Below are 26,820 nucleotides of genomic sequence, written 5' to 3'. Positions count from 1 at the left end.
CTTATTGAATAGCGGAGCAGACGGCCAACTCCCACTCCTATGAGTGGCGCGATTAGCATTGTAAGCAATATGCTGTTAAACACCAGCGACCGGGATCAAATTTGAGGCTTTCTGTAAGGAGTTTGTTCATTCTTCCCGTATCTGTGTGGCTTTCCTCTGGGTGCTTGTTTCCTCCCACGAACACGTGTGGTGATTAGTCGGTTAGCTAATCGCCTGGGTATACTTGGGTGATGGGGGCTCGTGGGCCGGAAGGGCCTTTTACCTCCAAATTAAAATTTAAAAATTAAATTAAAATTTCTTTTGTTTTCAAAATGAGATTCTGCATCCACAGTAATCTGGCGTCTAACTGCCTTGAAAAAAGCAGGTGGGCATGGGCCATGCAAATGAGGAGAAGCAAATAAATGAAATACTTACCAATGTATCTGTTCACTTTGAAGGATTTGTTAGGTCTCTGTGAACAAAAACGTGGGAAGGATAACAAAGCCATCATTGCCTCGAATATAATGTATGTGGTGGGGCAATATCCCCGGTTCCTAAGAGCTCACTGGAAGTTCCTGAAGACCGTGGTGAACAAGCTCTTTGAGTTTATGCATGGTGAGTGTGTGTTTACTGGCTTGTATTCAGTGTGAAGCTGCCGGCTGGTTTGCTTGGTCAACTTTGCCAGTGCTTTTCTTTCACACCTAGGGCGGTAGGTATTTCGAATGAGCTGCCAAAGGAAGTGGTAAAGGGGGACATGATGCAGGTAGACAGGTATCTGGATAGGAAAGGTTTAAACCAGTGGTTCTCAACCTTTTTCTTTCCACTCACATACCACTTTAAGTATTCCTTATGCCATCAGTGCTCTGTGATTAGTAAGGAATTTGATTAAGGTGGTATGTGGGTGGAAAGAAAAAGTTTGAAACCACCATTTTAATTGTACCTAACTGACTTGTTATGTGCTCGGTGTCTTAACTCCAAAGGAAACTGGCCAAGGACAATTTTTCTCAAGCAAAATATTTCAGTAACAGTTGGATCTAGAGCAGTGATTCTCAGTCTTCCCTTCCCACCTTAAGCAATCCCTTACTAATCACAGAGCAATGATGGCATAGGGATTACTTAAAGTGGGATGTGAGTGGAAAGAAAAAGATTGAGAACCACTGGTTTAAAAGGATATGGACTGAACACAAGCAAAACTAGTGTAGATTACTTGGTTAGGTGGTGATGTAAGACCAAAGGACGTACCTCTGTGCAGTTAAACTGCATTTTTGCTTTAGACCAGCCATTCTCAATGGGGTCCACAGCACATTTAAGTATAAACCTTGTTTTCTTTTCACCTCACAGTAACAATTTTTTTGTTTTTGTTTTTGATGTAGTGGGTAGGAGAGAAGTACAGAAAAAAACAAAACTTGATTGCTTCACAGGGAAGAGGACCCTTAAACTTTGAGCAGAGTCCTGGTTTGGTTGGGGGGGGTGGTTGGCGGGGTGGCCGTTGGTGGGGTGGCCATAGCCCCCCCCCAAAAAAAAATGGTTGAGAATGGCTGCTTTAGACTTTCTGCGTGAGGAGAAAAATTGATAACCTCTCGACCAGGACATTTTAAACTTGCCTTGAATTTCGATGAATCTAAAATTTATACTCTTTGCTTTAACTGTTGGAATGAATATTTTTGCCTGTTATAGGACGCGTTTATCTAATGTCACAGGGGAGAGGATAACTGCACAATTCTGAAGTGCTTTTGTATGGAAATACAATCAGCTATGTTGTATTTGAATTTGACTAAATTTCAGTCGTTTTATTGTCATTTAAAAAAATAATGTAATCCAATGATAGATGAAGTTTTTGATTTAGTTTGAAACTTTTTGTTTTAAATTCAGAAGCTTTTCTAACCCTTTGTTGAAAAACAGAGACACACGATGGAGTGCAGGACATGGCCTGTGATACATTCATCAAGATCGCACAGAAATGTCGACGACATTTTGTACAAGTGCAGGTGGGCGAGGTGATGCCTTTCATCGATGAGATCTTAACCAACATCAACACCATCATCTGTGATCTACAACCTCATCAAGTAAGCTCTGGGGAACTTCAGGTGATATTGTAATGCAATTCCTTTTTCGATACTGGAGGGAACAAAGGGATACAGGGTCAGTGTGGGACCTTACTGCAGAGATGAAACATTGCTAATGAACGTAATAATGGAGCAGTACGGACAGGATTAATCTACTTGTATGAGTAGTTGAGGTTTTTATGTTTTAGCAAGGTTTCCAAACTGAGGAGAATGACTTTTAACTGACCTACTCTCCTGTAGTATGGAATCTAACAGCGAGTAAAAAGCCCTTGGCTACTGTGGCCACAACAAGCACGTGCCATCAGATTGTGGGAACCAGTCGTGGGGCAGTAAACTTAGTGAGTTGGGCCATTGTGCTTCCAGATTAAATTAACCACACACTTCCAGCAGGTTGAGCAGCGAGTGTGGACAAGAAATTAGAGCTACTGTGTCAGGTTGATGGTGGGATTGGGGAGGAGTGGGAGGGGGGGTGGGGAACCTTTGGAAATGTTAAGGGGAAGAGCTAATGAAAGGAAAGATCTGTGAGGGAGTTAAGGCAAGAGAGGTCAGTGAAGGCTAATGAATAATTAAATATGCTAATGAGGAGTTGTAAATGAATAAAATCTGAAATTACCATTGTACACGGGAAATGTAGAAGATGGAGGCTGGAATTATTGATGACTTAAAAACTGTTTCTCTAGTTAAATCCATTAGAATCTAATCCACGGGATTTCACTCAGTCTAACTGACACTGTTAGACGAAGAGAAACTTGGATTAAGTGAAGTGAAACTAACAGGTTAACATAAAACATTACAGCACAGTACAGGCCTTTCGGCCCTCAATGTTGTGCCGACCTATATATACCTACAAAAAAAAACTTAGACCTACCAACCTCATAACCTTCTGTTTCTTTCATCCATGTGCCTGTATAAGTTTTAAATGGCCCTATTCTACCAGCTTCCTCCACCAATGCATTCCAGACACCCACAACTCTGTGTGGTTACTCTGTACAGACAAAAGAAAAGGAACGTGGCAGTATTAACAGGATATTGTCATGGTAAAGGAGGTGAGAGGAAATTTGGGCTGGCCGTCATCTCCCATGACCTTGAATTTATACACACAACACAGTAACGGGCCATTTCAGCCCATGAGTCCGTGCCACCCAATTTATACCCAATTAACTTACACCCCCCCAGTACATTTCAAATGGTGGGAGGAAACCAGAGCCCCCAGGGAAAACCCACACAGACACGGGGAGAGCGAACAGAGAGCGCAGGATTTGAACCCCAATGCCGATCGCTGGTGCTGTAAAGGCGTTGCACTAACCACCATGGGGAGAACGTACAAACTCCTTGCAGCGCGGGATTCAAACCCAAGACCTGATCACTGGCGCTGTAAAGGCTGACAGTATTTCAGAATGTCTAGAAGATTGTTATAATAACAATCCTCTGTTCTGTCCCTGCAATGGTTAAACAAATTTTTAATGGTTGATTGGTGTTGTTTATTAATTTCAAGTTGGATGTTAATGGCTTCTTCCTTCTTGTTAAAGGGAAATTTGGAATATTGCCTAGTGTGATAAAACACCTAGATAGATGGAATGGGGTTGGGGGTGGGTGAAGTCATCTCTTAAAAGGTAGTAGGTTTGAAATTGTATAATATACTTGAGAATAAATGGAGTAAGTGAAATTCGCAGCAAGATGGTGATTTATTAACTGCAACATAGTGTTGAATAAGTTTTGCAGCTGAATTTAACAGAATTTTGTCTTGTATAAAGTGCATTACCAGCACATCTGGGATGCTTCTTATCATAATGTCCAGTGGTGCAAGGATTATGGTCTTGGGATGTCCAGAATTACTTCTCAAGAAATTATTCGGAGTTGATCCTTGGTTGTGGTTTTGGCTGGAAAATTTCTAGGATACGTCAAAGGAAGATACCTAAATTCCATCAGTGGCAAGATTTGTTTCATAATCAGTTGTGGCATTTGATTCAACATTCCGTATGTGCCAATGTATAGGACAAACCTGGAATTTCCACCTAAAATGTTCGTTTTGAGTGATACCCTTTGTATAAGATGACCCCCCAAATCTGGCACTTACCCTGACCACTGGATGCTGTTAAAAGCGAAATCACAATATTTTAATAACAAATGATCAATTAAAAGTTTAAATTTTATTTGGATATTTTTAAATTAACCACTGCCAGCTCCTGAAACAGGTGGTTTAAAGCCTGTACAGGACCGACAACAGTCAACCGGGGGGAGGGGATAGGGGATGGTCCCTGCGAAGGAGCGCTGAGACGTCACAATTAATTAATGGGGCATGCACGAGGTTGCATCAGAGCCGGCAGGAAAATGGTGGCGGTGTTGTGACTTCGTCTTCAAGGTAAGAATTTTAGACTCTTTACGACCCTGATTTTAAGATGAAGATTTTAAGTCCTGTACAATAGCATATACGGTATAACCCCAGATATTCTTTTATGGGAATTTGAAGAACTTTATTCTTTCCCCTTCCCCCCACCAAATTTCAGGTTCATACATTCTATGAAGCTGTTGGTTACATGATTGGAGCTCAGACAGACCAGACTGTCCAGGAACATCTGATTGAAAAGTACATGCTTCTGCCGAACCAGGTGTGGGACAGCATCATTCAACAAGCCACAAAAGTAGGTTGAACTTTAAGCGAATGGGTTCATTCGTTATATTCATCTTGCACGTTGGGTCATTGAGTTTGTTAAATAGTTCAATGGTAAAGCTGCCTGTTTCCTGTAATATTTCTATCTGAATTGAAAGAATAGGATTGTAAATAAGCATAAAATCAAAATTTAAATATGGGTTACAGGAAAACAAGACAATGAGTAAGTGAAAGTGATATTTTAATGTTCAAACTGATATAAATTATAAGGCATCCCATTATTCTTCATCCCCATTGGTGTGAACTGTAGTAGATATAATCTGCTCTCTTTTACTCCACTCCTATAATTTTTTTTGTTGTGCCTAGATTGCAAATCTAAGATTTTCCCTCTTGTTCTGTCTCAAAATAAATTTAGGCAGGTACATGGATGGGTAAGGTTTTAAGGGAGCCAAACACCAGAAACTGGGTGTATCTCAAGCAGGCAACTTGGTTTGTGTGGTCAGATTGGGCTGAGAGGTCTTGTTTCGACCCAGTAGCTGCAAGATCTCATCGACTCTTCTCATCGTGATTGCGCTCCCCTGTTCTGCCGCCTGCCCGCCTCCTACCGCCGACGTCTCCCTGCGTTCCCCTTGCTTTTCCAGGCGCAAGCTTCGATTCATCCCATTGATCGTTTACGCACTCGGCTTTGCTCCCATCGACTTTCTGCCCATTCACTTTCCCCTGCCAATGCACTCCCAATCCTCTCTGCTACATCTCAACTTTAAATCCTTCCTTTGTCATGCCAACTGCTGCATCTCTACTCCGCAAATCTTTTTTTAACTTGAATTTAGAACAAATTGCCAGCTGAGCCCCCTCTGTTTCCAGTCCTGCTGTATCCTGTCATAACACTGACATCAGCAGTTTCCAGTCAGTTGGGTTTCCCCGTGACTGCTGTGATCTCAGGTGCACTGGCTCTGGTTTGTAGGAATATCCCATCTTCCTTGCATGTCCTCCACTTCTGGAAAGAAACATACACCAAAAAAAAGACAAGAAAAGCAAACAAGCTAAACTAACATCTCAGATGGACTCTGATACAGACAGAGGTTGCAAATTCAGCTGTAACGCACTCAGATAAGATGAGGTGCTGTTCCTCGAGCTTGTGTTGGACGTGGGATGGACAATTGAGGGGGGAGGCAGAGAGAAGTTCAGGTTCATCCCTATGGACAAGACGCAAGTCCTCTGCAAAGAGATTAGTTGATCTGCATCTGTAGAGGAGACCACATTGCATTGTGTTAGATTGGAAGAAGTGGGAGAGCCTTTGTAATAAAATTAAATGACAGGGAATTATTCTACCTTCCAGTAACTTGTCTTGCTTCAATCGACACAGAAAACATTACAGGAAACTGCTATTGCTTTGTTGGACTGTGATAAGGTCAAAACAGTTGTCCTTGTATAACCTCTCATTGCAGCTTTTAACTTGTGGGAGTGAGCCTGAAGATATAGGTTGTGGATCATTTTTCCCAGCTCAGCTACTGAATAGATGAGACTTCAGAAACTTTGAATTTAACAACTGTAAACTCTCATGGGGAGATTTGCCATTGATCCAAGTTCTTTGTGATCTTGGACTCGAAGAAAGTGTAGGAAAATTTTCAATGTTGTTATCTTAAAGAATTGAATTACAGGTGTTACAAGCCCAGAGGACCCCAAAACCCTGCAGCAATAGATATTCATCAAGACAAATGGTTACTTAAACAAAAATTGCTTTTAATTACCTTAACATGAAAATAGAATCAAACTTTAACTTATCACTAACTAACTTAACCTAACTTGACCCCCTTCTAATTCTAAGCGCGCGCGCGCGCTCGCGTGTGTGTGTGTGTGTGTGTGTGTGTGTGTGTGTGTGTAAGTTCAGAAAAGTTCTTTGGTTCACAGTCCAATCTCACTTCTCATTCCTCCAAGTTCACTGGTTGCAGGCAATTCTTATACTGTGCACAGAAATGAACATGTATAAAGTTCACCAGGCTTTGGTGCTTGAAAGGTAAATGGTTACCACTCAGGAAGGTTCTTGTCGGTTTTCAGAGAGAGATTTGTTGTTCCTTTTTAATCAGCCACTTCAGTGTCTTGCTGACGAAACTTGCCCCTTCAAGATTCTCTAGATGATAACCTCTTTCTTTCAGATCACCACAGAGTTCCTTTTTGTTTCTCTTATTCTGAGTGAAACATTAGACAGCCAGTCCTCTCTTCTTGCATGAACCACAAGGGCTTTGACCAGGCCATCTTGCAAATGGGCTTGCCAGCTTGTCCTGTTCCAGTCCCAGCTACTTCTGCTGGCTGTCCACTGTCAAATGATCTCTGTGTGCGTGTCTCTCTGTCTATCGCTCACTCAGAGAGAAAGCCTGTTTTTTTCTCTCTCTGCTTGCCAAACCACATGATCCTCCTACAACAGTAAGCTCTCCTCCAGACTGCAGCGGGCTCCAGCATACTCTTTCATCTGTTGCCTTTGGTAAACAACAATCCATTAGTGAAGTCTCTTGAGCAATCTTCAAAAGCCCTTGCAAAAGCTATGTAGTTGATATGTCTAGCATGGGGAAGAGCTCCAGTATTTCAAATAATATCTGTGTTAAAGTGTTTGTATGTGACCTACACTAACAAACCTTTCCCAATTTATCTCCCCAAAACATCTATATCTACCTACTCTTTCACACAGGGAAAGGTTAAACTGGTTAGGACTTTATTCCCTGGAGTGTAGAAAAATGAAGGAAGGTATACAAAATTATGACAGGTTCAGATAGAAAAAATGCGAGCAGGCTTTTTCCATTGAGGTTAGGTGAGGCAAGAACTAGAGGACATGGGTTAAGGGTGAAAGGTGAGATGTTTAGGAGGATCTTCACACAGTGGTGAGAGTGTGGAATGAGCTGCCAGCTGGGGCTCGATTTTGACGTTGGAAGGGATGGGTATGGAGGGCTGGGGTACAGGTTAATGGAACTAGGCAGAATAATAGTTTGGACGAGATGGGCTGGAGGGCCTGTTTCTGTGCTGTAGTGTTCTGTGGTTTCATTGATGCCCTTCTTTCTTCACAAAGAATGTGGATATCCTGAAGGATGCAGAGACAGTGAAGCAACTTGGGAGCATCCTGAAGACCAATGTAAGAGCCTGCAAGGCCGTTGGGCACCCGTTTGTCATCCAGCTAGGACGGATATATCTGGACATGCTCAATGTGTACAAGTGTTTGAGTGAGAATATCTCAGCTGCGATCCAGGCAAATGGTAAGTCGTCCCTTTATTCTGGGGTCAGATCTGGCTATTTAGATCAACAACACATGCTGGAGGATCTCAGCATGTCAGGCAGCATCTGTGGAAGGCATCAGATGGTGGATGTTTTGGCCAGAGGAGTCACCGGTCCTGAGGAAGGGCTTCAGCCTGAAACATCGACTGTTTGTTGGCTTCTGCTGGACACGCTGAGATCCTCCAACACTTTGTGTTGTTCCAGTTTTCCAGAATTAGCAGGACCAACTTGTTTTGTGTCTGTGTCTGGCTAAGTTGGGTGGTCAGTAATCGTCCCTCTCATGTTCACTTGGTCCATTTGGGTTGTTTGATCATTTAAAAAGGAAATCGAAATCTAAAACTCAATCCCTTTTTTTTTAAATTTTTCACACTATGAACCATATTAACCAAAAAACACACAAACATTTCCCTCTTGAATATACACAGTGTCATTTTCTCCCCTTTTTTTCCCCTCCTTCCTTCCCACCCCCCTCCCCACCCACTCAACGTTCAACATATATGATACATTAAACCCATTAAACAATGTCATCACACAATGAAAATAAACAAGAAAATTGTGTCATCTACTTTTACACACTGGGTCAGTTCATTTAATCTTCTCCTGTCATTTTAGGGGGTGGAGATCCACGGTAGGCCCTCTCTGTTGTGTTCCATGTACGATTCCCAAATTTGTTCGAATACTGTGACGTTATTTTTTAAATTATATGTTATTTTTTCCAATGGAATATTCATTTCCATGTACCATTGCTGTACTCTCAGGCTCTCTTCTGATTTCCAGGTTGACATTATACATTTTTTTGCTACAGCTAAGGCTATCATCATAAATCTTTTTTGTGCTTCATCCAAATCGAGGCCAAATTCTTTACTTCTTATATTAACTCAATCCCTTCTTGAAGGCAATCTGGGGACCAGTTGAAAATTTTGGAGATGAACACACGGACACAGAGGCTGTCACCTTCTGGACCAAGTTCTCGTCAGTAACTATGTTCCAGACGTCGTTGAGGAAGATTCATCGTCAATGACGTCATGTTAAATTTTGAACCAGAAATCGAGTTCTGCCTCCTAATATATGCACATTCTCTCTTTGAACTCTGAAATGCCTGGTTATAATTGACATCAGACCTCTCAACCAACTGGTGAATTTAACGTCTCAAGCCTGGATCATTTTGACCCGCAGTGTTACTGTGCCCTCTTGTTTGGAGCCTGAAAGTATTTTGTCTGTTTTTAGGTTCTTGGATCAGCCACGACATAACTCAATGCTCAGGAGACATCATCAACTGCTCTAATATCTTGTGCTGCATCCAGAAATCTGGTTTTTTTTTTAAAAAAAAAAACAGCTTTGGAATACGAGTGTGTGGTTAGAGGTGAATTTGTTAGAAATTCCTGAGAGGATGAGATTAAAATTGACCCCATTTTCTGTTCTCCATTTTGCTGCCTTGTTGTAAAACAGACTGAAGTTCCATACAAGCAATTGGAGGGACTTTGTCACTGACCAGATTGTACAAGGGGTGGGTAGTTGATTCTGGGAGCAACTGACATCTGAATTTGTATCTTAAAGTTTGTACAGCCCTGCATGAGTGCTGGATTTTTGAATGCGCGTCTTTCAGGAGGTAAGCATTCCTGTGACACCACTTCAGAGAGTAGGATTCTTTAGAATCCTGGCTGTTAGTTATATCAGCCAAACTGGTTATCCGGGGATTATTACATTGGCGCCTCAGTGCCCAGGGATGGCTGCCAGGTGTTCCAGAAGTGGCCGCTTAATGTTGAGTAAGCAATGCACATGGAAGTTGGCTAATCATCTGCTCAAGTTGTCCATGTTTCCTGTTGCCCTCAGGTGCTGAATGTGTGGACTTTGTATGCTAGCATCGCAGTCTCACTGAGCTGGGAGTTAGCCCATGCTATTTTGGTGAATCTGAATGGCATCTGGGCTGCCTTTGCCACTGGCAAGATTCACCAGGGGATCTGCAAAGGGCAAATTGACCAAACACAAGAACCCTAGTTGTAGATTAATATAGCAGTCAAGTGCATTGCTATTACAATGCCCGCGAATCCAGTGCTGTCTGTAAGGAATTCGTATGCTCTCCCTGTGATCTGCATGGGTTTCCTCTGGGTGCTCCAATTTCCTCCCGCATTCCAAAGACGTCAAGTTTATTGTCATCTGATTATACAAGTACAACCCAACAAAACATTCTCTGGTCTTTGGTGCAAAACACACAGACACACAATCAGACATAACATCCGGACAGATAAGCAATGCATAGGCAGGACAAGTATTCATCTAAACAAATAAGAGAGTCTCAGATGGTTTTTTTTTGTCTCGGATGGTTCGTGTGAGCAGTTCCTTTGGTCGTTCACCGTTCTCACTGCCCGTGGGAAGAAGCTGTTCCTCAGCCTGGTGGTGCTGGCTTTGATGCTCCTGTATCTCTTAGATGGAAGGGGTCCTCAATGATTTTGCGCACCCTCTTCAGACAGCGATCTGGGTACATCGCGTCGGTGGGGGTGGTGATCCTCTCTGACACACTTATGGTCCTATGGTGTGACCTCCGAAACATTTTTCTGCAGCAACTGTACGACACTGTGATCCTTTTGCATTGGAGATTATTAGGTCAATTGGTCATGTGAGTGTGTTTAGGTGGCACGGGCTCGTGGGCTGGAAGGGCCTGTTACTCTTCTGTATGTCTAAATATAAAAGAAATAAAAAATTGACTTAAATTTAAAATGATTGCATCGGTTAGGCTAACTGAGGAGCAGATTGCAGGTGATTGTTCCCCCAGCAATATCGAATTGCCACGACCTTGCTGCAATGATGTCTATTGGTGATTGACATAAATGGCATCATTGTCTTTAGCAGGTTGCAAGGCGCCTACAGGAATTTGCTTCTGAACTTTCCAGTTGCAGTGCACACACTTGCCACAGTAATAGAGATCGTGCAAACCATCTACTTTCTGATCCACAGCGCCCTCTGATGGAAGAATGTAAACGAGACTTGTTTCCAGCCCTGGGTTGGAGGTCCAGAAATCGCTGGATTTTTTAAGTCTTTCCTTCTGTGTCTCCCTCAATCAGGTGAAGTTGTTACCAAGCAGCCGTTGATCAAAAGTATGAGAACAGTGAAGAGGGAGACGCTGAAACTGATATCAGGGTGGGTGAGCCGGTCATCAGACCCACAGCTGGTAAGTACACCATCCATCTTAACATAATGGGATTGATCCTGAGCAATGGTTCCATGAGCAAAGCTCTTTAAAATATTCCCTTCCGCTGTCATACATGATGCTCATTCCATGTATCGAAGGCTTTTATAGTTCGTTCGGTCCTCCAATCTGGGCACTTTTTCTGAACTGTCAATTTTGTACTTGGCTTTCGACCCTATGCTTCTGGGGGGGGGGGGGGGGGGGGGGGGAAGCACAGTCCATAATCTCTTGGGCTGAATGGGCACACTGAGAGCGAAAGGGCTGGACTATCCCGTGGACGAGGTGTGGGCCATGGGCAATGTTGCATACTTTTGCTTGCATGTCTTTGTGTCCCAGTCTAGAATGGATCCAAACAGGTGGTCCTCTGGGCAAAGGTGGCTCCTGGTACATCTTGGTGACCCTTGGTTCTGGTCTCCTTCACTAATGGAAATGCATTCTCTGTCTACCTTTTCATTAATTTAAAGGCATGGTCTTCAGAAAGAAATAGCGCCACTGGTTGAGTCTTTCCTAATCATTTATAACCTCCCCATCAAGGACTCGTCATAAATTGATTTACTGCAACAATGCCCTCAGCTGTCCCTAACCCAAATTCCAAAATCTCTCTCTTCCACCCCCAGGGCACCTCTGCATGGCACCCAGAGATATTTCTGGTTGGGCATTGAAGATGAGGTCTCACCCTTGGATTAGTTTTCAAATTTTTATTTTGACTTGCTGGTGACGATTTTCAGCGGATGACTGCGTGAAGTCAACTTAGCCACCAGTAGGAGACAAAGCCACCAAACGAGGAATACATATAGTGACTACATAATCCTTCTCTTTTACTGTTTGGCCAATTTCCTTGGTGTCTGGAGATCCATCCATCTTGACCTTGAATGTTCTCAAGACCCAAGTGTTCTGTATCCTGGGGTATACAAAAATCTTGCCCAATCTTTACAACCTCACTGTCAAATTTGGCAACTTCTTATCCTACAGACATGTCCCTTGATTCTAACTTCTCCCAGCTGGTCTATGGGCATCATCCATTGTAGTGTCTTGCAGATCTCATTCTTTTAAACGCCTGTGAAAATTGAATGGTCGCGCTGGTTTCCTTCGCTTGACTGTCCCCTCTTTCTCCTTTTTCTCCCCCCCAAGGTTGCGGAAAACTTTGTTCCCCCGCTGCTTGATGCAGTGTTGATCGACTACCAGCGGAACGTCCCAGCGGCTCGAGAACCCGAAGTGCTAAGCACCATGGCCACAATAGTGAACAAACTGGAGAACCACATCACTGCGGAGGTCCCCCAGATTTTTGACGCCTTGTTTGAGTGCACTCTGGAAATGATCAACAAGGTAATTGTTAGTCTGGTCAGAGGAAAAGTACTGCGGTTTGCTCTGTTTGCTAAGATCTTTTTTGCAGAACCAAAGAAACTTGGCCATAAATCTTGCACATAGAAACTAGCCCACAGTTGCAGCTTGTCCATGCCCACCTGCTGAAGTCCCACTTTCCCACATTAGGCCCATACTGCTCCTATCCACGCAGTTCTCCAAATGTTTCTGAGAGAATTATACTGCATGGGGAAATAAGACCCTTCAACCCATCTCGTTGATGTGGTCGTCTAGCTGAGCTAGTCCAACTTGCCCCATATCTCTCGAACTCTTACCTTTGTACCTGTATAAATATCTTGCAAATGTTGCATTTTTACCAGCCCCTTGAAGGAAAATAGTCCCCAGCTGGAGTTGGGAGTAATTTTAGGCTGTTATCTTGGTCCATTTCCCAATTCCATCACTGATCATCTTTCGGATAGTAAATGTTAGCAATGTATTTTAATGCTGGTCTCGTTGTTTGAATAAATGGTGCTAAATTCGTAATTCTGGTGAAGTTCACTTCGACTGGGATGTTTGAGTAGCTGCTTCAAGTACCAAAATATAAAATTTACTGAATTTTCATTTACTCCCAAGTTGTGCAGTTTCTAAATGAAACAATTTTTTGGGATGTATTGAAATCAAATTCATAAAGTATTGACGTGTCTTCTGTTCCAAAAGAGTCTTTTGCTGCTGGAGGAACTCAACAGGTCGAACATCGTTCATTAGCAGGATGGACAGTCAATGACGCTTTTTCATGTGGACCTAATGCTCTTCAGACAATGGGGTGTTTTTCAAGTGTATTCAGTTGTAAGGGGGCACAACAGGCTCCCACAAACAGTGATTTTGCAATGCCTGATCCTGTCCACCTGTTTCTCATGGAGTCGGATAGAATTAGCAAGGAAATGGGGCTTTTGGCCCATCGAACCCAAACTACCCCTTGCAATACACCAAAGTGCTGGAGAAACTCGGGGTTTTGGCGTTGATTGACACCTTGACGAAGGTCTCGGGTCCAAAACGTTGATTACCCTTTGCTTCCTATAGATGCAGCGTGACCTGCTGAGTTTTTTTAGCGCGACTGAGTATTGCACGACCACCCCAGCGTCTGCAGACTTTCTCTTTAACTCCAAACTGCCCTGATCCACGATATTAATGCTGCTTCAGGCTCTTGAACCTTCCCTAACTACCCGAACCATAAACTACTCTGAGATTATTCCTTTCCATACTGGGATAATGTCAACTATTGTTTATTTTTTAATCATGGCTGCAGCAAGTAACAATTTTGATGCATATCTTGCTATTGATTAGAGACATTGCCTGTTGTTGCTCAAGTTTAATCAGTGCCATGGTTTTTACCTCCTTCTGCAAGAGCAGAGCTGGTTTTCCATTTCATTTAACCAAGAGTGTTGGCCTTTGCTTATCTTCCCAACAGAGGACTTGAACCCATTCCAGCCAACTCAACGGCAGCTGAAACCAGATGTCAGAGTGCTGGTTCTCACCCAGTAATCCTGCTTGTTTCTGCTTTGGGATGTCGGGAGTGAGCAGGATAGGACTTTATTCACCTTGAGCGTTACTTTCTCCTGTCTAGCCTGACGGATGCAGAGAGCCTGTGGGATTTCTGCGTGGATACAGTAGCATTGCGTCCATTCTGCAATGGGCTTGGAGAGATTATTTATTTGAAAAATTACAGTATAAAAGAAACTGAAATAGTGAACTGGTCACTGTTGAATGTAAATTTATTGGATGTAATCTATATTTAAGAGTTCAGGTTCATGAGGCCAGCCTGAATTTCTCATCCTTGTTTACCCATTTTAAGTATCAACCTCATCTGGAGTCCCACACCAGACAGAACCAAGTAGAAATTTTGGTCAGCATGGGCAAGTGAGCCAAAAGGCCTGCTTCTAAGATGTGTGACTTAAACTTCAATGGGTATTAGGCCGTCCTTTGGTCATCATCGGTGATGCTGTGACTGAATTTACATTCCTGGGCTGAATGTTGAGTTTTAAGCTTGACTGCAGATCATTAATCCCTGTTTCTCAGTGACTAGTGAAGTACAGTAAAACCCCTGGTATCCAGCACATATGTGGATTGATAGATGCTGGATAAGTGAATTTTCTGGTTGCTTGAGATTGCATGGATTGGCAAACTAACAGCGAGGCATGCCAATTTTAAACCCTTATTTTTTAACCAATTTATTTTCCACAATTTTTTTTTTGTAGGTTGCTTGAGTCTGTTGGTTTCTTGAATTTTGGATAACAAGGCTTTAAATGTATTTTAAAGTTTTAAACACTGCTGCTGTGGCTATTTTTGATTTGCTTTTCTGTGAACTTTTGAGTTTTGTTGGGTCTTTGATTGATTATTCTCTGTCCCATGGCGATGTTGCCTTCATAACATCACTTGTTATTTATTGCTGTCAGATTAGGATACAGACCAAATTCTAACCTCCTTCCATCCACCTGCTAAAACAAACTCTTGTGTTCTACATGTGGTTGTTTGGTACCAATTCATTACCATTGTTTTGCCACTGGAACTTGCAGTTGAGTCCAGGACGTCCTTACAAGATGAACAGAGTCCTAGTTACTCAGCATGGAAACAGGCCCTTCACAACAACACATCCATGGCAACCAAGTGCCTTTCTGAGCTAATCCCATTTGCCTGCATTTAGTTCGCATCTAAACCTTTCCTATCCATGACTTATCTAAACATCTTTCAAATGTTGTAATTGTTCCTGCCTTTACCATATCCTTGGGCAACTCCTTCCAAATAGCCACTGTCCTCTGTGTGGAAAAACTTGCTCAAGTCCCTTAAATCTGTGCCCTCCTGTTTTGGACTCTTCTATCCTGGGAAAATGACAATGGTCATCCTCCTTTCCTCTTGCCTCCCCCTCCCCCCCCCACCCCCATAATTATATGATTCCCCCATAGGTGCTCCTCTGCTGAGGGGAAATGGTCTCAGTCTGTCCATTCTCTCCTTGTAACATAAACCAGTCCCTGGAAACGGGCTTGTGAATCTTTCCTGGATATTCTTGAGCTGAATCATATCCTTCCTATAGCTCGGTGACTAGAACGCACCCAATGCTACAAGTGTCAATGCATCAGCATCCAATGTGGTTATGACCATTTAAGCACATATATAAAACCATATAACAATTACAGAACGGAAACAGGCCATATCGGCCCTTCGAGCCCCGCACCGATTTACATGAAACCTCACTAGTTCCACCTACCCACCCCCTTGCCCAAAACCCTCCAACCCCCTCACATCCATTTACTCATCCAATTTCCTCTTAAATGACAGTATTGACCCTGCCACAACTACTTCTTCCGGAAAGTCATTCCACTCAGCCATCACTCTCTGAGTGAAGAAGCTTCCTCTTATGTAACTTCTAAAGTTTTGCCCCCTAACCCTTAACTTATGACCCCTCGTTCCAATCTCCCCTACACTCAAGGGGAAGAGCCTATTCACATCTTCTCTATCTATTCCCCTCATAATTTTAAATAACTGTATCAGATCCCCCCCCACCAACCTTCTACACTCCAATGAATAAAGACCTAGTCTACTCAGTCTTTCTCCGTATTCTATATACTGCAATCCAGGCAACATTTTAGTAAATCTCTGCACCCTCTCTACCTCCCAACTCCTGCACTCAATGCCCGATCCAATGAAAGCAAGCACGTTCATCACTGCTCTGTGTTGCCATTTTCAGTGTACTCTCATCCCCAACATCTCTCTGTTGCACCACACTCCCCGATCCCTGCCATGAACTGTGTGATGTACTGCCCTGGTTTAACTAACTGCAAGGAGTTTGTACGTTCTCCCTGATTCTGTGTGGGTTTTCCCTGGTTTCCTCCCATCCTCCAAAATGTACAGGGTTGTGCCTTAATTTGGGTGTAGTTGGGAGGCACAGGGTTAAATGGCCGGAATCAGAAACAGTGCTATAAATAAATAAAAACTTCTCAAAATCCATCACTTTGGACGTTCGAATTGAGTTCCACCCCTACATTTTTCCATGGGAGATGGGCTTGGACATTTTCAGTCCCAGCTTCTGGTGACTGAGTTGCGGAATTGAAATTGTTCCTAACGTATGTTGGTACTGTAGTTCAGTTGGCCTGCTGGGTGTAGCTAGAGAAGGATATAAGAAGTTCTTGCCCTGCGGGACAAAAAACAATTATAATTTGGAATGCCCTCCCTTCCCAATGGCGATATCATTGCAGAGCTAAGCAGGAGCTGGGGGGATTTTTCAGCCCTTGGATACCTGCTACTTTGATTTGCTGTGTATATTCACACAGTTATTGCACGTCATTGGCTTTCTAAAGGGCGGTATATTTGGCACAACTCTAGGATAGAGTTTGAGTGACCTGGGAGAGGTAGCAAAGATGATTAAAGGATCAGTTGCTCGCTGCCTTGCGCTAACAGCATCCAGTTTTGGTCTCCGGACTGTAAATTTAAATTTATTCTACAGCACAGTAGAAGCCGATTCCAGCCATTAAAACCTGGGCTGCCCAATTACACCCAAATTAACCAACATATCCACTGTGTTCCTTTTTTGGAAAGGTGGGAGCAAACGGTTAGCACAACACTATCGCAGCCCCAACGACCCGGGTTCAAATCCCACGCTGTCTGTAAGGAGTTTATACGTTTTCCCCGTATCTGTGTGGGTTTCCTCCCACTCTTCAAAAACTTACCAGGGGTTCTAGGTCAAGGGCTGTTACTGTGCTGTATGTTTAAATTTAACATAGAATGTCGAATGTTGAAGAAGGCATGATGGTCCAATCCCAAGGGTGAAAAATTTCATGCGCTGCTCTTTCCTCCCCCCTCCATTATCAGTGATTTATTTAACCAGATCTATGTATTTATAAATTCAGATTTATTTATCCAGATATAAAGAGTTATTTATCCGGATCCCCCATGGATTGGCAGAGTCTGTGTAAAGCTGTGCTCTTCCACATGTTCTTTACCTTAAGTTGAGAACCTTCGCCCTCTTCATATTCAACTTCTGATTCTACCTAACGCGTCATTAGGTCCTTAAATCTGGGAAATATTTGTTTCAAGACCAGAATCAAAATAGTCTTGGCTGTGAGTGAATGGCAGAGAAACAAATCAGAATGATTTGGCATTTTAAAAAGTGCAAGTTGTAACGTACTTCAGATGAATTCCGACCAGAATCAACCAGATTTATAGATGTCGAACTGTGGAGAATAAAAGTGGACAGTACTGAATGTTGTCCATTTTCAAGTGTCTAATTTTTCTTCCTTCCCCTCTAGGATTTTGAAGAGTATCCAGAGCACCGGACTAACTTCTTTCTGCTTCTTCAAGCAGTCAATAGTCATTGTTTTCCTGCCTTCCTGAACATCCCTCCAGCCCAGTTCAAATTGGTCCTTGACTCCATTATTTGGGCTTTCAAACACACCATGAGGAACGTGGCTGACACAGGTATTGTGCTGCAGGCCTTGTATTTTCAGCCCTGTCCCCTTCGCACGTCGTCTGAATCCAACCCAAAGGATGGTGTGGAGTTAATGGCACTGAAAGGAAGCCATTGGGCCTGTTCTGGTGCTTTACAACATGGACAACTCTAGCCCCCTCTTCATTTCACCCTACTTGATACCAAGTAGGGTAGAGAGGCGTAGATAATGTAGACAGCCAGCACCTTTTTCCCAGGACGGTGGGGGGTAGTAGCAAACACCATCAAACATCTCTATTAAATGAAGGGAGGAAAATTTAAATTTTTAAATTTAAACATTTTTTATACACCATGGTAACAGGCCCTTTTAGTCCACGAACCTGTGCCACCTAATTACACCAAATTGACCTACCATCCCACCCCAGTACATTTTGAAGGGGTGGGGGGGAGGAGACCAGAGCCCCTCCATGCAGACATGTGGAGAATGTACAAACTCCCTACCGGCAGTGTGGGATTCGAACCCTAGTCCTGATAGCTGCCGCTGTAATCTAGCCCCTATGCTCATCTATCTGCTCCATCAAGGATAAAAAAAATTTGCACAGAGGGTTGTGGGTGCCTGGAATACAATGTCAGGGGTGGTGGTAGATGCTGGAACAATTGGGGATGTAAGAGACTCTTAGACAGGCACATTGATGAAAGAAAAATATGAGGTAAGAAGGGCTTAGTATTTTTTTGGTAGGAAAATATAATGTAGGTAAGCACGACATCATGGGCCAAAAGGCCTGACCTGTTCTAGTGTTTGCGCCTCCAATTCCGAAGGTTGGCGCAAGTCTCACAGTGGAGGCTAAACGCAGGTTCCAGCTGAGTTTGCACCAAGCTTTGCTGCACAATTGGGGATGTAGTCTTTCAAGGTGGATGTAAAAGATCCCATTGCATTGAGCAGAGAATGACTACCCACGGTGCCCAGGCCAATATTTTAGTCCCTCTCCCTCGGTTGTGATTACAAAGCTGGTTGGCATACATCCATGTTGTAATATCAAGTCAACCAGAAAAAAAAGGTTCTTAATTGGCTTTAATAAAATTCCCTGCTGTGTACTGAGGCAGTGAAAGGAACTCAATAATTATTTAAAAGCTCTCTCCTCTCTTTGAGTAGCAGCCCAGTGTTCAACGTTGACCTGCTGCTTGAGCTAACAACTCCACGTGTGCTCCCCCTTCCTGATTAAATTAATTTCTCTTGAACTATTTAAGGAAAAAAGAGAATGCTGGAATAACTCAGCAGGTTGGGCCCCCTGTAGCTTTTCAGATTAATGACGTATCATAGAAAATTTGGAAATGAGAGGCCTTTCAAGTTGTGGGGAGAGGGTGAGGGGCGTAAGGGTAAGGGTGCATCTAATCTGGGATGGACTTTGAGTGACCTGGGAGAAGTAGCAAAGATGATGAAAGAATTCTCCAGAATTTGTACTGGATCAGTTAGTCACTGCCTTGCGAAGAAAGCTTCCAGTTTTGGTCTCAGAACTATAAATGTTTTTTTTTTAATTTAAAGTATGGTAGAAGCAGATTCCGGCCATTTAAACCCATGCTGCCCAAATTCACCTACAATCCTGTACGTTTTTGGAGGGTGGGAGGAAACTGGAGCCCCTGGGGAAAACCCACATAGAGAACGTGCAAGCTCCTGACAGACAATGCCGAAATCACACTGGCCCAGTAATTGCATTGCACTGACTGTGTGCCCGCGGTTAACTCCATTCTCCGTGTGTTTTATTTTTCACAGGTTTGTCTATACTTTACACCCTGCTACAGAATGTAGCACAGGAGGATGCAGCTGCCCAGAGCTTTTACCAAACCTATTTCTGTGACGTTCTCCAACACATATTCTCTGTGGTTACAGATACATCGCACACTGCCGGTAAGTCAGCTTCTTCTTGCCTGTCCAGTCCTTTTTTTTCAACCCTCCTCCTTTACCCCATTACTGCAGTTGATGAAAATCTGAGACAAATACTGGGAGCTGTTGCCACATGCAAGGTTTTAGTAGGTGTATTTAAGACAGAGATTGACAGGTATTTGATCAGTCAGGACATCAAGAGGTGAAAGCTGGGGAGTGGGTGGATGGATCAACTCATGATTAGAATGGCAGAGCAAACTCAATGGGCCCACTTCTGCTCCTACTATAGAACATTACAGCACAGAAACAGGCCTCCAGCCCTTCTAGTCTGAGCCGAACCATTTTTTTTGACCTGCTCCCAGTCCATAACCCTCCATTCCTCTCCATCCATGTACCTGTCCAAATTCTTCTTAAATATTAAAATTTAGCCCACATTAGCCACTTCGGCTGGCAGCTCGTTCCACACCCCACCACTCTCTGTGTGAAGAAGTTCCTCCTCATGTTCCCCCTAAACTTTTCCCCTTTCTCCCTTAACCCATGTCCTCTGGTTTGTATCTCCCCCACCCTCAACGGAAAAAAGCCAACCTTTCTATCCCCCTCCTAATTTTAAATACTTCTATCCAATCTCCCCTCATTCTTCTACACTACAGGGAATAAAGTCCGAACCTGTTTAACCTTTCTCTGTAACAGTTCCTGAAGGGAAAGGTTAAACAGGTTAGAACTTTATTCCCTGGAGGGATCTTGTGAAATGCTGGTGGGAAGGAGTCTCAATGTTGAAGGCCTTTTACATCAGCTTGTCAGCGGTTTAAGACAAGGAGCCTACAGATGCTGGAAAGCTAGAATGACACACAAAAGTGCTGGATGGTCTTAGCAGGTCACACGGCATCCATGCAAACCAATAGACGTTTCAGAGTTCAGCTCTTCCTCAGAAAAGCAGAGGACAAGTTGAGGCACAAACGTCAACAGTCTATTGCTTTCCTTGGACGCTGCGTGACCTACTGGGGTCGACCAACCATTTTAATGTGTTACACTTATAATCATTCCGAAACATTAATTAAATTATTTTCTGGGGATTTCACTCCCTCCCCCCCCGTGCTCCCCAATCTGAATATTTCCATCATTTTCTGTTTTAATTCCAATTACCCATCATCTACGTTGGGGGCCGATTTTATTTGCTCTTTGACAAGTTCTCCCTCCACCCCCACAATTGCTCCTCCTCACTCCTGTCATCTGGGCTGGTGTTTGGCCAAAGGTGATAAGTGTGCGGTTGAAGCTGGTGTGGGATAGGGTGGGTTGGGTAGCTGGCTCTGGGAACCCAGCATAAGAATAGAAATTCTTCTGAGCGCAAGGCTCTTGGCTGAAGTGTAATTGAAAGGAGCGTTTATAAAACAACTGTTCCAATGCTTTGGAGGGAAGGAGGTGGGGTTACATTCCCAGAAAACTATCCTTTATATAACCATAATGGCTGGGGAGGTATTTTTAGACCACAACATCTGAGTGTGCGTCAAGAAGCAAGAATTGTAAAGAATAATTTTGGTTTTTAGATTTGCTTTCCACAAATTCCATGAGAGTAAATTTGATTCTGCCTGTTAAATATATGGTTTATTAAATTCTGTTAAGGGTGAATTTCCAATACCTGGGGAGGGATCTCCTGTATTTCTGGTAAGGATATTTTGCCTCATTCACTGGAGAGCTATTTTCTCTCAGTCCTGGCTAAATTTCAGCTGGATCTGATGTTGGAGGATTCCATAAACGAGGTGTTGGGGCAACTTTAGAACTACCTCCCAGGTGGAGTGAAGGGGGTGCCAGGCTCCCGCCACCGCGTTCCATCGCTTCTAACCTAAAACTTTTGTTTGAATGATCTCTCTCGGCTAGGGCTGACGATGCACGCTACCATCTTGGCTTACATGTTCAGCTTGGTGGAAGATGGCCGGATCACTTTGTCCTTGAGCCCAGCGACTCCCAATGTTAACAATCAGATCTTCGTGCAGGAGTTTGTAGCTAACCTGCTGAAAACTGCTTTCCCTCATCTCCAAGAGTAAGTGCCAATTCGAATGTGACGTGCCGAGTTACTCAGTGGCATGGCAAACATGTAGCTCTGGTCACTATCCAGCAATAACTGTGTCAAATGGTTGAGAGCAGGGAACAGCTCATATTTGTTCTGTTATTTGCTCATTTTTGTGGTGTTGTTTGCATCCCCAGTCTATGCAATCCTTTTTCATAGCAAAAATATCCTGGCCACATCCTTGTCTCCTCTGCATCCTCTCCAGGATTCGCCATTCAACAAGATCATGACTGATCTGGCTCTGAACTGAGCTCCACCTGCCTGCATTTTTTTCCACCATAACCCTTAATTTTCCTGCTATGCAAATTTCTAACTTACTGCCTCAGATATATTCAATGAGTGAGTCTCAACTTGTTCTTCATTGAACATTTAGCGTCAGCGAAGCAGTTAGTGCAATGCTGTTACAGTGCCAGCAATTGGGACCGGGATTCGAATCCTGCACTGTTTGTAACGAGTTTGTACGCTCTCCCTGTGTCTCCATGTGCTTTCTCAGAGGCCTCTGGTTCCCTCCCACCCTTCAAAATATATGGGGGTTGTAGGTTAATTGGGCGACACAGGGTTGTGGACCGAAATGTCCTGTTACCGTGCTGTATGTCTAAAATTTATGAAATTACAGCATGAAAACAGGCCCTTTGGCCCTACTCATCTGTTCCAAACTATTATTTTGCCTAGTCCCACTGATCTACACACAGTCCATAGCCCTTCATACCCTTCCCATCCATGTCCAAATTCTTTTTAAATATTAAAATTGAGCTCACATTCACCACCTCAGCTGGCAGCTTGTTCCACTGTCCCACCACTCTCTGTGTGAAGAGGTTTCCCTTAATGTTTCCCCTTTCACCCTTAACCTATGTCCTCTGGTTTGTATCTCACGTAACTTCTGTAGAAAAAGCCGACCTAGATTTACTCCGTCTTTCTCCATCATAATTTTATATACCTCTCCCCTCATTCTTCTACGTTCCAGGGAATATCCTAAAACCTTTTCCTATAACACAGTTCCTCAAGACCTAGAAACATCATAGTAAATCTTATTGCAATCTTGAGTCTCATGAAAGTGTCATTTTCAGAACTCGTGGCTTGCCCTCCACCCTTTTGCTCTAGTCACTGGTGCCCTGGCAAAGAAATTATGCCAATTCACCGTTACAAACTCTGAAGACTTCCTTTTATACAGTTTACAAACAAATAGACTCATTTTCATACTCTCAACTCGGTCCTTTTACAAACTTCAATCACAGGATATCTGGAAGGTGAGATGCCCTACTTTAGTAAATAAAGCCTCATCAGATCTCAGTGCAGCACTCCTCCATTTCCTCTACATCTGCCCATGCCCATTTCCCAGCCCTGGTCTTCACCACCACTAGCCTCTATATACAATACAGTCTCTGACCTACAACAGGATCCTGCTGCTGCCAGACACCTCTTCCCTCTCCTCTCCGGAGGGATTCACTCTCTCTCAGTCACTCCCTGATCTACCGATCCATCCCTACTAATCGACCCCTCCGTGCAGCTCTGTGACTGCCAAGTACATCTCCCGCCTAGCCACCATTCAGGGCACAAAATAGTCCTTTCCAAGTGAGGCAACACTTTACCTGTGAATGTCCAAAGATGATTTACTGCATCCAGTGCTCCTGATGAGGCCTCCACGTTGTCGAGGAGTCTGGACATGGATTACGCCTTGTTTTATTGAGCATCTTCTCTTTGTCCATTCTATCAGCAAGGATGTCCCAGTCACTTCAGTTCCACTTTCCATTCCGACCCTGTCCATGGCCTCAAGAACTGCCAGGTTGAGGCCTCACATAAAACAGACTACAGCACAGTACAGGCCCTTTAGCCCTCAATGTTGTTCTGACCCATATATTCCTTACCCTGTAATCCTCTTATTTTTCTTCCCTTAATGCACCTAATGTTACAGCCTCCACCACCATCTCTAACAAGGTATTCCAGGCACCTGATGTGCCCCTAAAACTTCCCTTCCTTCACATTGTACATATGTCTCCTCTAGTGTTTGCTATGCCTGCTCTGGGAAAAAAAAAGTGCTGGCTGTCCACCTATGCCATTCGTAATCTTGTAGACCTCTATTAAGTCTCCTCTCATCCTTCTTCGCTCCAGAGGAAAGTCCCAGCTCTCCTAACCTTGCCTCATAAGACTTGTTTCCCAATCCAGCCAACATCGTGGTAAATCTCCTCTGCACTCTCTCCAGAGCTTCCACATCCTTTCTATAATGAGGTGATCAGAACTGAACTGAACACAATACTCACCAGAGAATTTTTTTGAAGAGTTGAAACATGATCTCTCCACTCTTGAACTCAATCCCCTATTAATAAAACCCAGCATCCCCAAGGCCTTCTTAACTATCCCATCAACCTGCACGATGTCCTTGAGGGAAGTGTGGAGTTAGACCCCAAGGTCCCTCTGTTCATCCACATTCCTAACCAACCAACCATTAACCCTGTGCTCAGCTTCTGGTTTGTCCTTCCAAAATGCATCACCTCACACTTGTCCGGATTGAACTCCATCCGTCATTTTTCTTCCCAACTCTGCATCCTGTCAATATTCTCTTGTAACCTCCAACAACCTTCAGCTCCAAAAACAACCTTTCCAACCATTGTATCATCCACAAACTTACTGACCCCTCCTTCTGCCTCTTCATCCAGGTCACTTATAAAAATCACAGAGCAGGGGTCCCAGAACAGATCCTTGCGGTACTCCGCTACTCACTGACCTCCAGGCAGAATACTTTCCATCCAGTACTACTCTCTGCTTTCTACATGCAAGCTATTTTTAAAAAATCTCCACAGCCAAAATTCCATGGATCCCATACCTCATGACTTTCTGAACAAGTCTCTCATTGGGGATCTTGTCAAATGCCTTTCTGAAATCCATATAGATCATATCTACCCCCTACCCTCATCCATTTCCTTTGTTACCTCCTCAAAAAACTCAGTTAGACCTTCCCTTCACAAATCCATGCTAACTATCCCTGCATAGACTGGACTTCTCAAAATGCTCATAGATCTTATCTTTAAGAATCCTCTCCAATAGTTTGCACACAGCTCTGATGTAAGACTCACCGGTCTATAATTCCCAAGATTCTCCCCATTATCTTTGTTAAAGAAGGGGCACATTTCCCAATCTCCCAACCTCCAGCACCTCCCCTGTGGCCAAAGAGGACTCAAAGATCATGGCCGCAACCCCAGCTATCTCTTCCCTCAACCTGGGCTATATTGCATCCAACCAGCCCCGGGGACATCAATCTTAATGTTTTTAAGAAGATCCAACACCACCTCTTCCTTAATTTCAACACTGTCCAGCCCACAGGCCTATTCTATTTCGACATCACCCTGATCCAGGTCCTTTTCTCTGGTGAATACTGAAGCAAAGAATTCCCAACCTTCTCTACCTCCAGACACGTTGTCTCCTTTACCCTTTAATGGCCCCACCTTCATTCTCGTCATCCTCCTGTTCTTCATATACGCACAGAACGCCTTGGGGTTCTCCTTAATCCTACAGCCCCCCTCGAGCTCTCCCAAGTCGTTTCTTAAGCTCCTTCCTGTCTACCATATACTTTTCATGAATGAACCCTTCCTGTTTCCTATATCTAATGTATGCTTTCTTCTTCCTCTTGACCAGCTGCCTCACCTGCTTCATCAGCCACGGCTCCATTTTCCGACCATCTTTTCCATGTCCCAATGGGACAAACCTATCCTGAACCCAGCTCAAGTGGTCCCTCCACAATTTGAAGGTGTAGCCCCCCCTTCACCCCAACCTCTCTGGCACTTGGCCAGTACTGCGATTCGTCGACAACTTCCAGAGCCAGGGCTGCAGCAACGGACACAGTGCTCAGCTCAAGTTTGGAGGATGTCAAGAACTAACTCATGTCGGAGGGATAAAACACAAAAGAACTGGACCTTTGCCCTCCAGCACTAACTACAATCACAGCATCCGCCAACTTTCTTGCTTCACTTATGTCAGAGGGAAACGGGCCATTTGGCCCAACCAGATTGGGTTGTTAACTGCACCCTCACTCCGGTCTCACTGCTCAGGTTTTGACCTCTGCATTTCATTTCAACCACACACCAAATATTTCCCTCAGAATAATTGTAACTTTTACTACAAACTGTTGTGTGTGACGACAAACCAGTCAGTTGATGTCCTCTCCCTTCCCTTGGGTCTAATGGTAACTGGGAATGTTTCCCCCTCCTTGATTCACCAGCAGGAGAGTTGTTGTTATGACTGGAAGGGGCTGGGGTATTCGATGACTATAAATAGCATGGAAATGGAAAACAAAGTTCCCGCTGGCGCAGTGAACTGAGCCGTTCAGCAGTCTTAGATTCACTACTCTATGGGAAAAGCATAGAGGGCATGGTGCCCGGTTCTAGTCTCTATCCAGCAGAACCTGCCTCTGTCTTGTCTGTCCCTTTCATAATATTGTGTTTGCACAAGTTTCCCTCTCAAACCCCTCAGGCACCACCTGGTATTTGTAAAATTACCTGCTGTTCTCTTTTTTCACTCTTCAGTCCATCCTTCTTTTCTGTAACAATGGTCTTTGTCAAATTCTTTATTTTCTCTTGATTTATTTTCAATCTTTTTTTTCTTTAAATTTTTTATTTTTCACACCATAAATCACGTTAGCCATGATATACACTTTTTCTTTTTCACACATATACAGTGTCTTTTTCTCCCCCCCCCTCCCTCCTCCCAAGCCACCCCCCCACCCGCCCTCTCATCCATTTTAGGTATACAATCTAGGTTGCATTAAGCCAGTCAGACAATGTTGTCATTCAACAAAAATACACCAGAAATTCTACTGAGTCCATTCTTTTCTTTTCTTCTCCTTCCATCAACTTAGGTAATGTTTGTTCCCGGTAGGTTTTCGCTATTGTATTTAATGTAAGGCTCCCATACTTGTTCGAATATTTCAATATTATTTCTTAAACTATATGTTATTTTTTCTAATGGAATACATTTATTCATTTCTATATACCATTGTTGTATTTTCAAATTATCTTCCAATTTCCAGGTTGACA

General features: G+C 43.5%; 1 protein-coding gene across 4 annotated transcripts in view; it reads left to right on the top strand.

Moving 5' to 3' along the window:
* LOC138753258 (exportin-1-like) overlaps nucleotides 1-26,820 on the top strand; it is a 113,695-nt gene that overhangs the window by 75,748 nt on the left and 11,127 nt on the right. For all 4 annotated transcript variants that reach the window (XM_069916053.1, XM_069916052.1, XM_069916054.1 and 1 more), the window contains 9 exons: nucleotides 438-594; nucleotides 1,882-2,045; nucleotides 4,553-4,687; nucleotides 7,718-7,901; nucleotides 10,983-11,089; nucleotides 12,239-12,433; nucleotides 17,710-17,878; nucleotides 19,618-19,752; nucleotides 21,604-21,766. In XM_069916053.1, the coding sequence (XP_069772154.1) occupies nucleotides 438-594; nucleotides 1,882-2,045; nucleotides 4,553-4,687; nucleotides 7,718-7,901; nucleotides 10,983-11,089; nucleotides 12,239-12,433; nucleotides 17,710-17,878; nucleotides 19,618-19,752; nucleotides 21,604-21,766 (1,409 nt within the window). The remainder of the gene's footprint in view (nucleotides 1-437; nucleotides 595-1,881; nucleotides 2,046-4,552; nucleotides 4,688-7,717; nucleotides 7,902-10,982; nucleotides 11,090-12,238; nucleotides 12,434-17,709; nucleotides 17,879-19,617; nucleotides 19,753-21,603; nucleotides 21,767-26,820) is intronic.

The sequence above is a fragment of the Narcine bancroftii genome, chromosome 2, assembly GCF_036971445.1.
Source record: "Narcine bancroftii isolate sNarBan1 chromosome 2, sNarBan1.hap1, whole genome shotgun sequence".
Classification (NCBI taxonomy): Eukaryota; Metazoa; Chordata; class Chondrichthyes; order Torpediniformes; family Narcinidae; genus Narcine; species Narcine bancroftii.
Note: the sequence above shows the minus strand (reverse complement) of the source record. Positions and strands in the feature narration are given on the sequence as shown.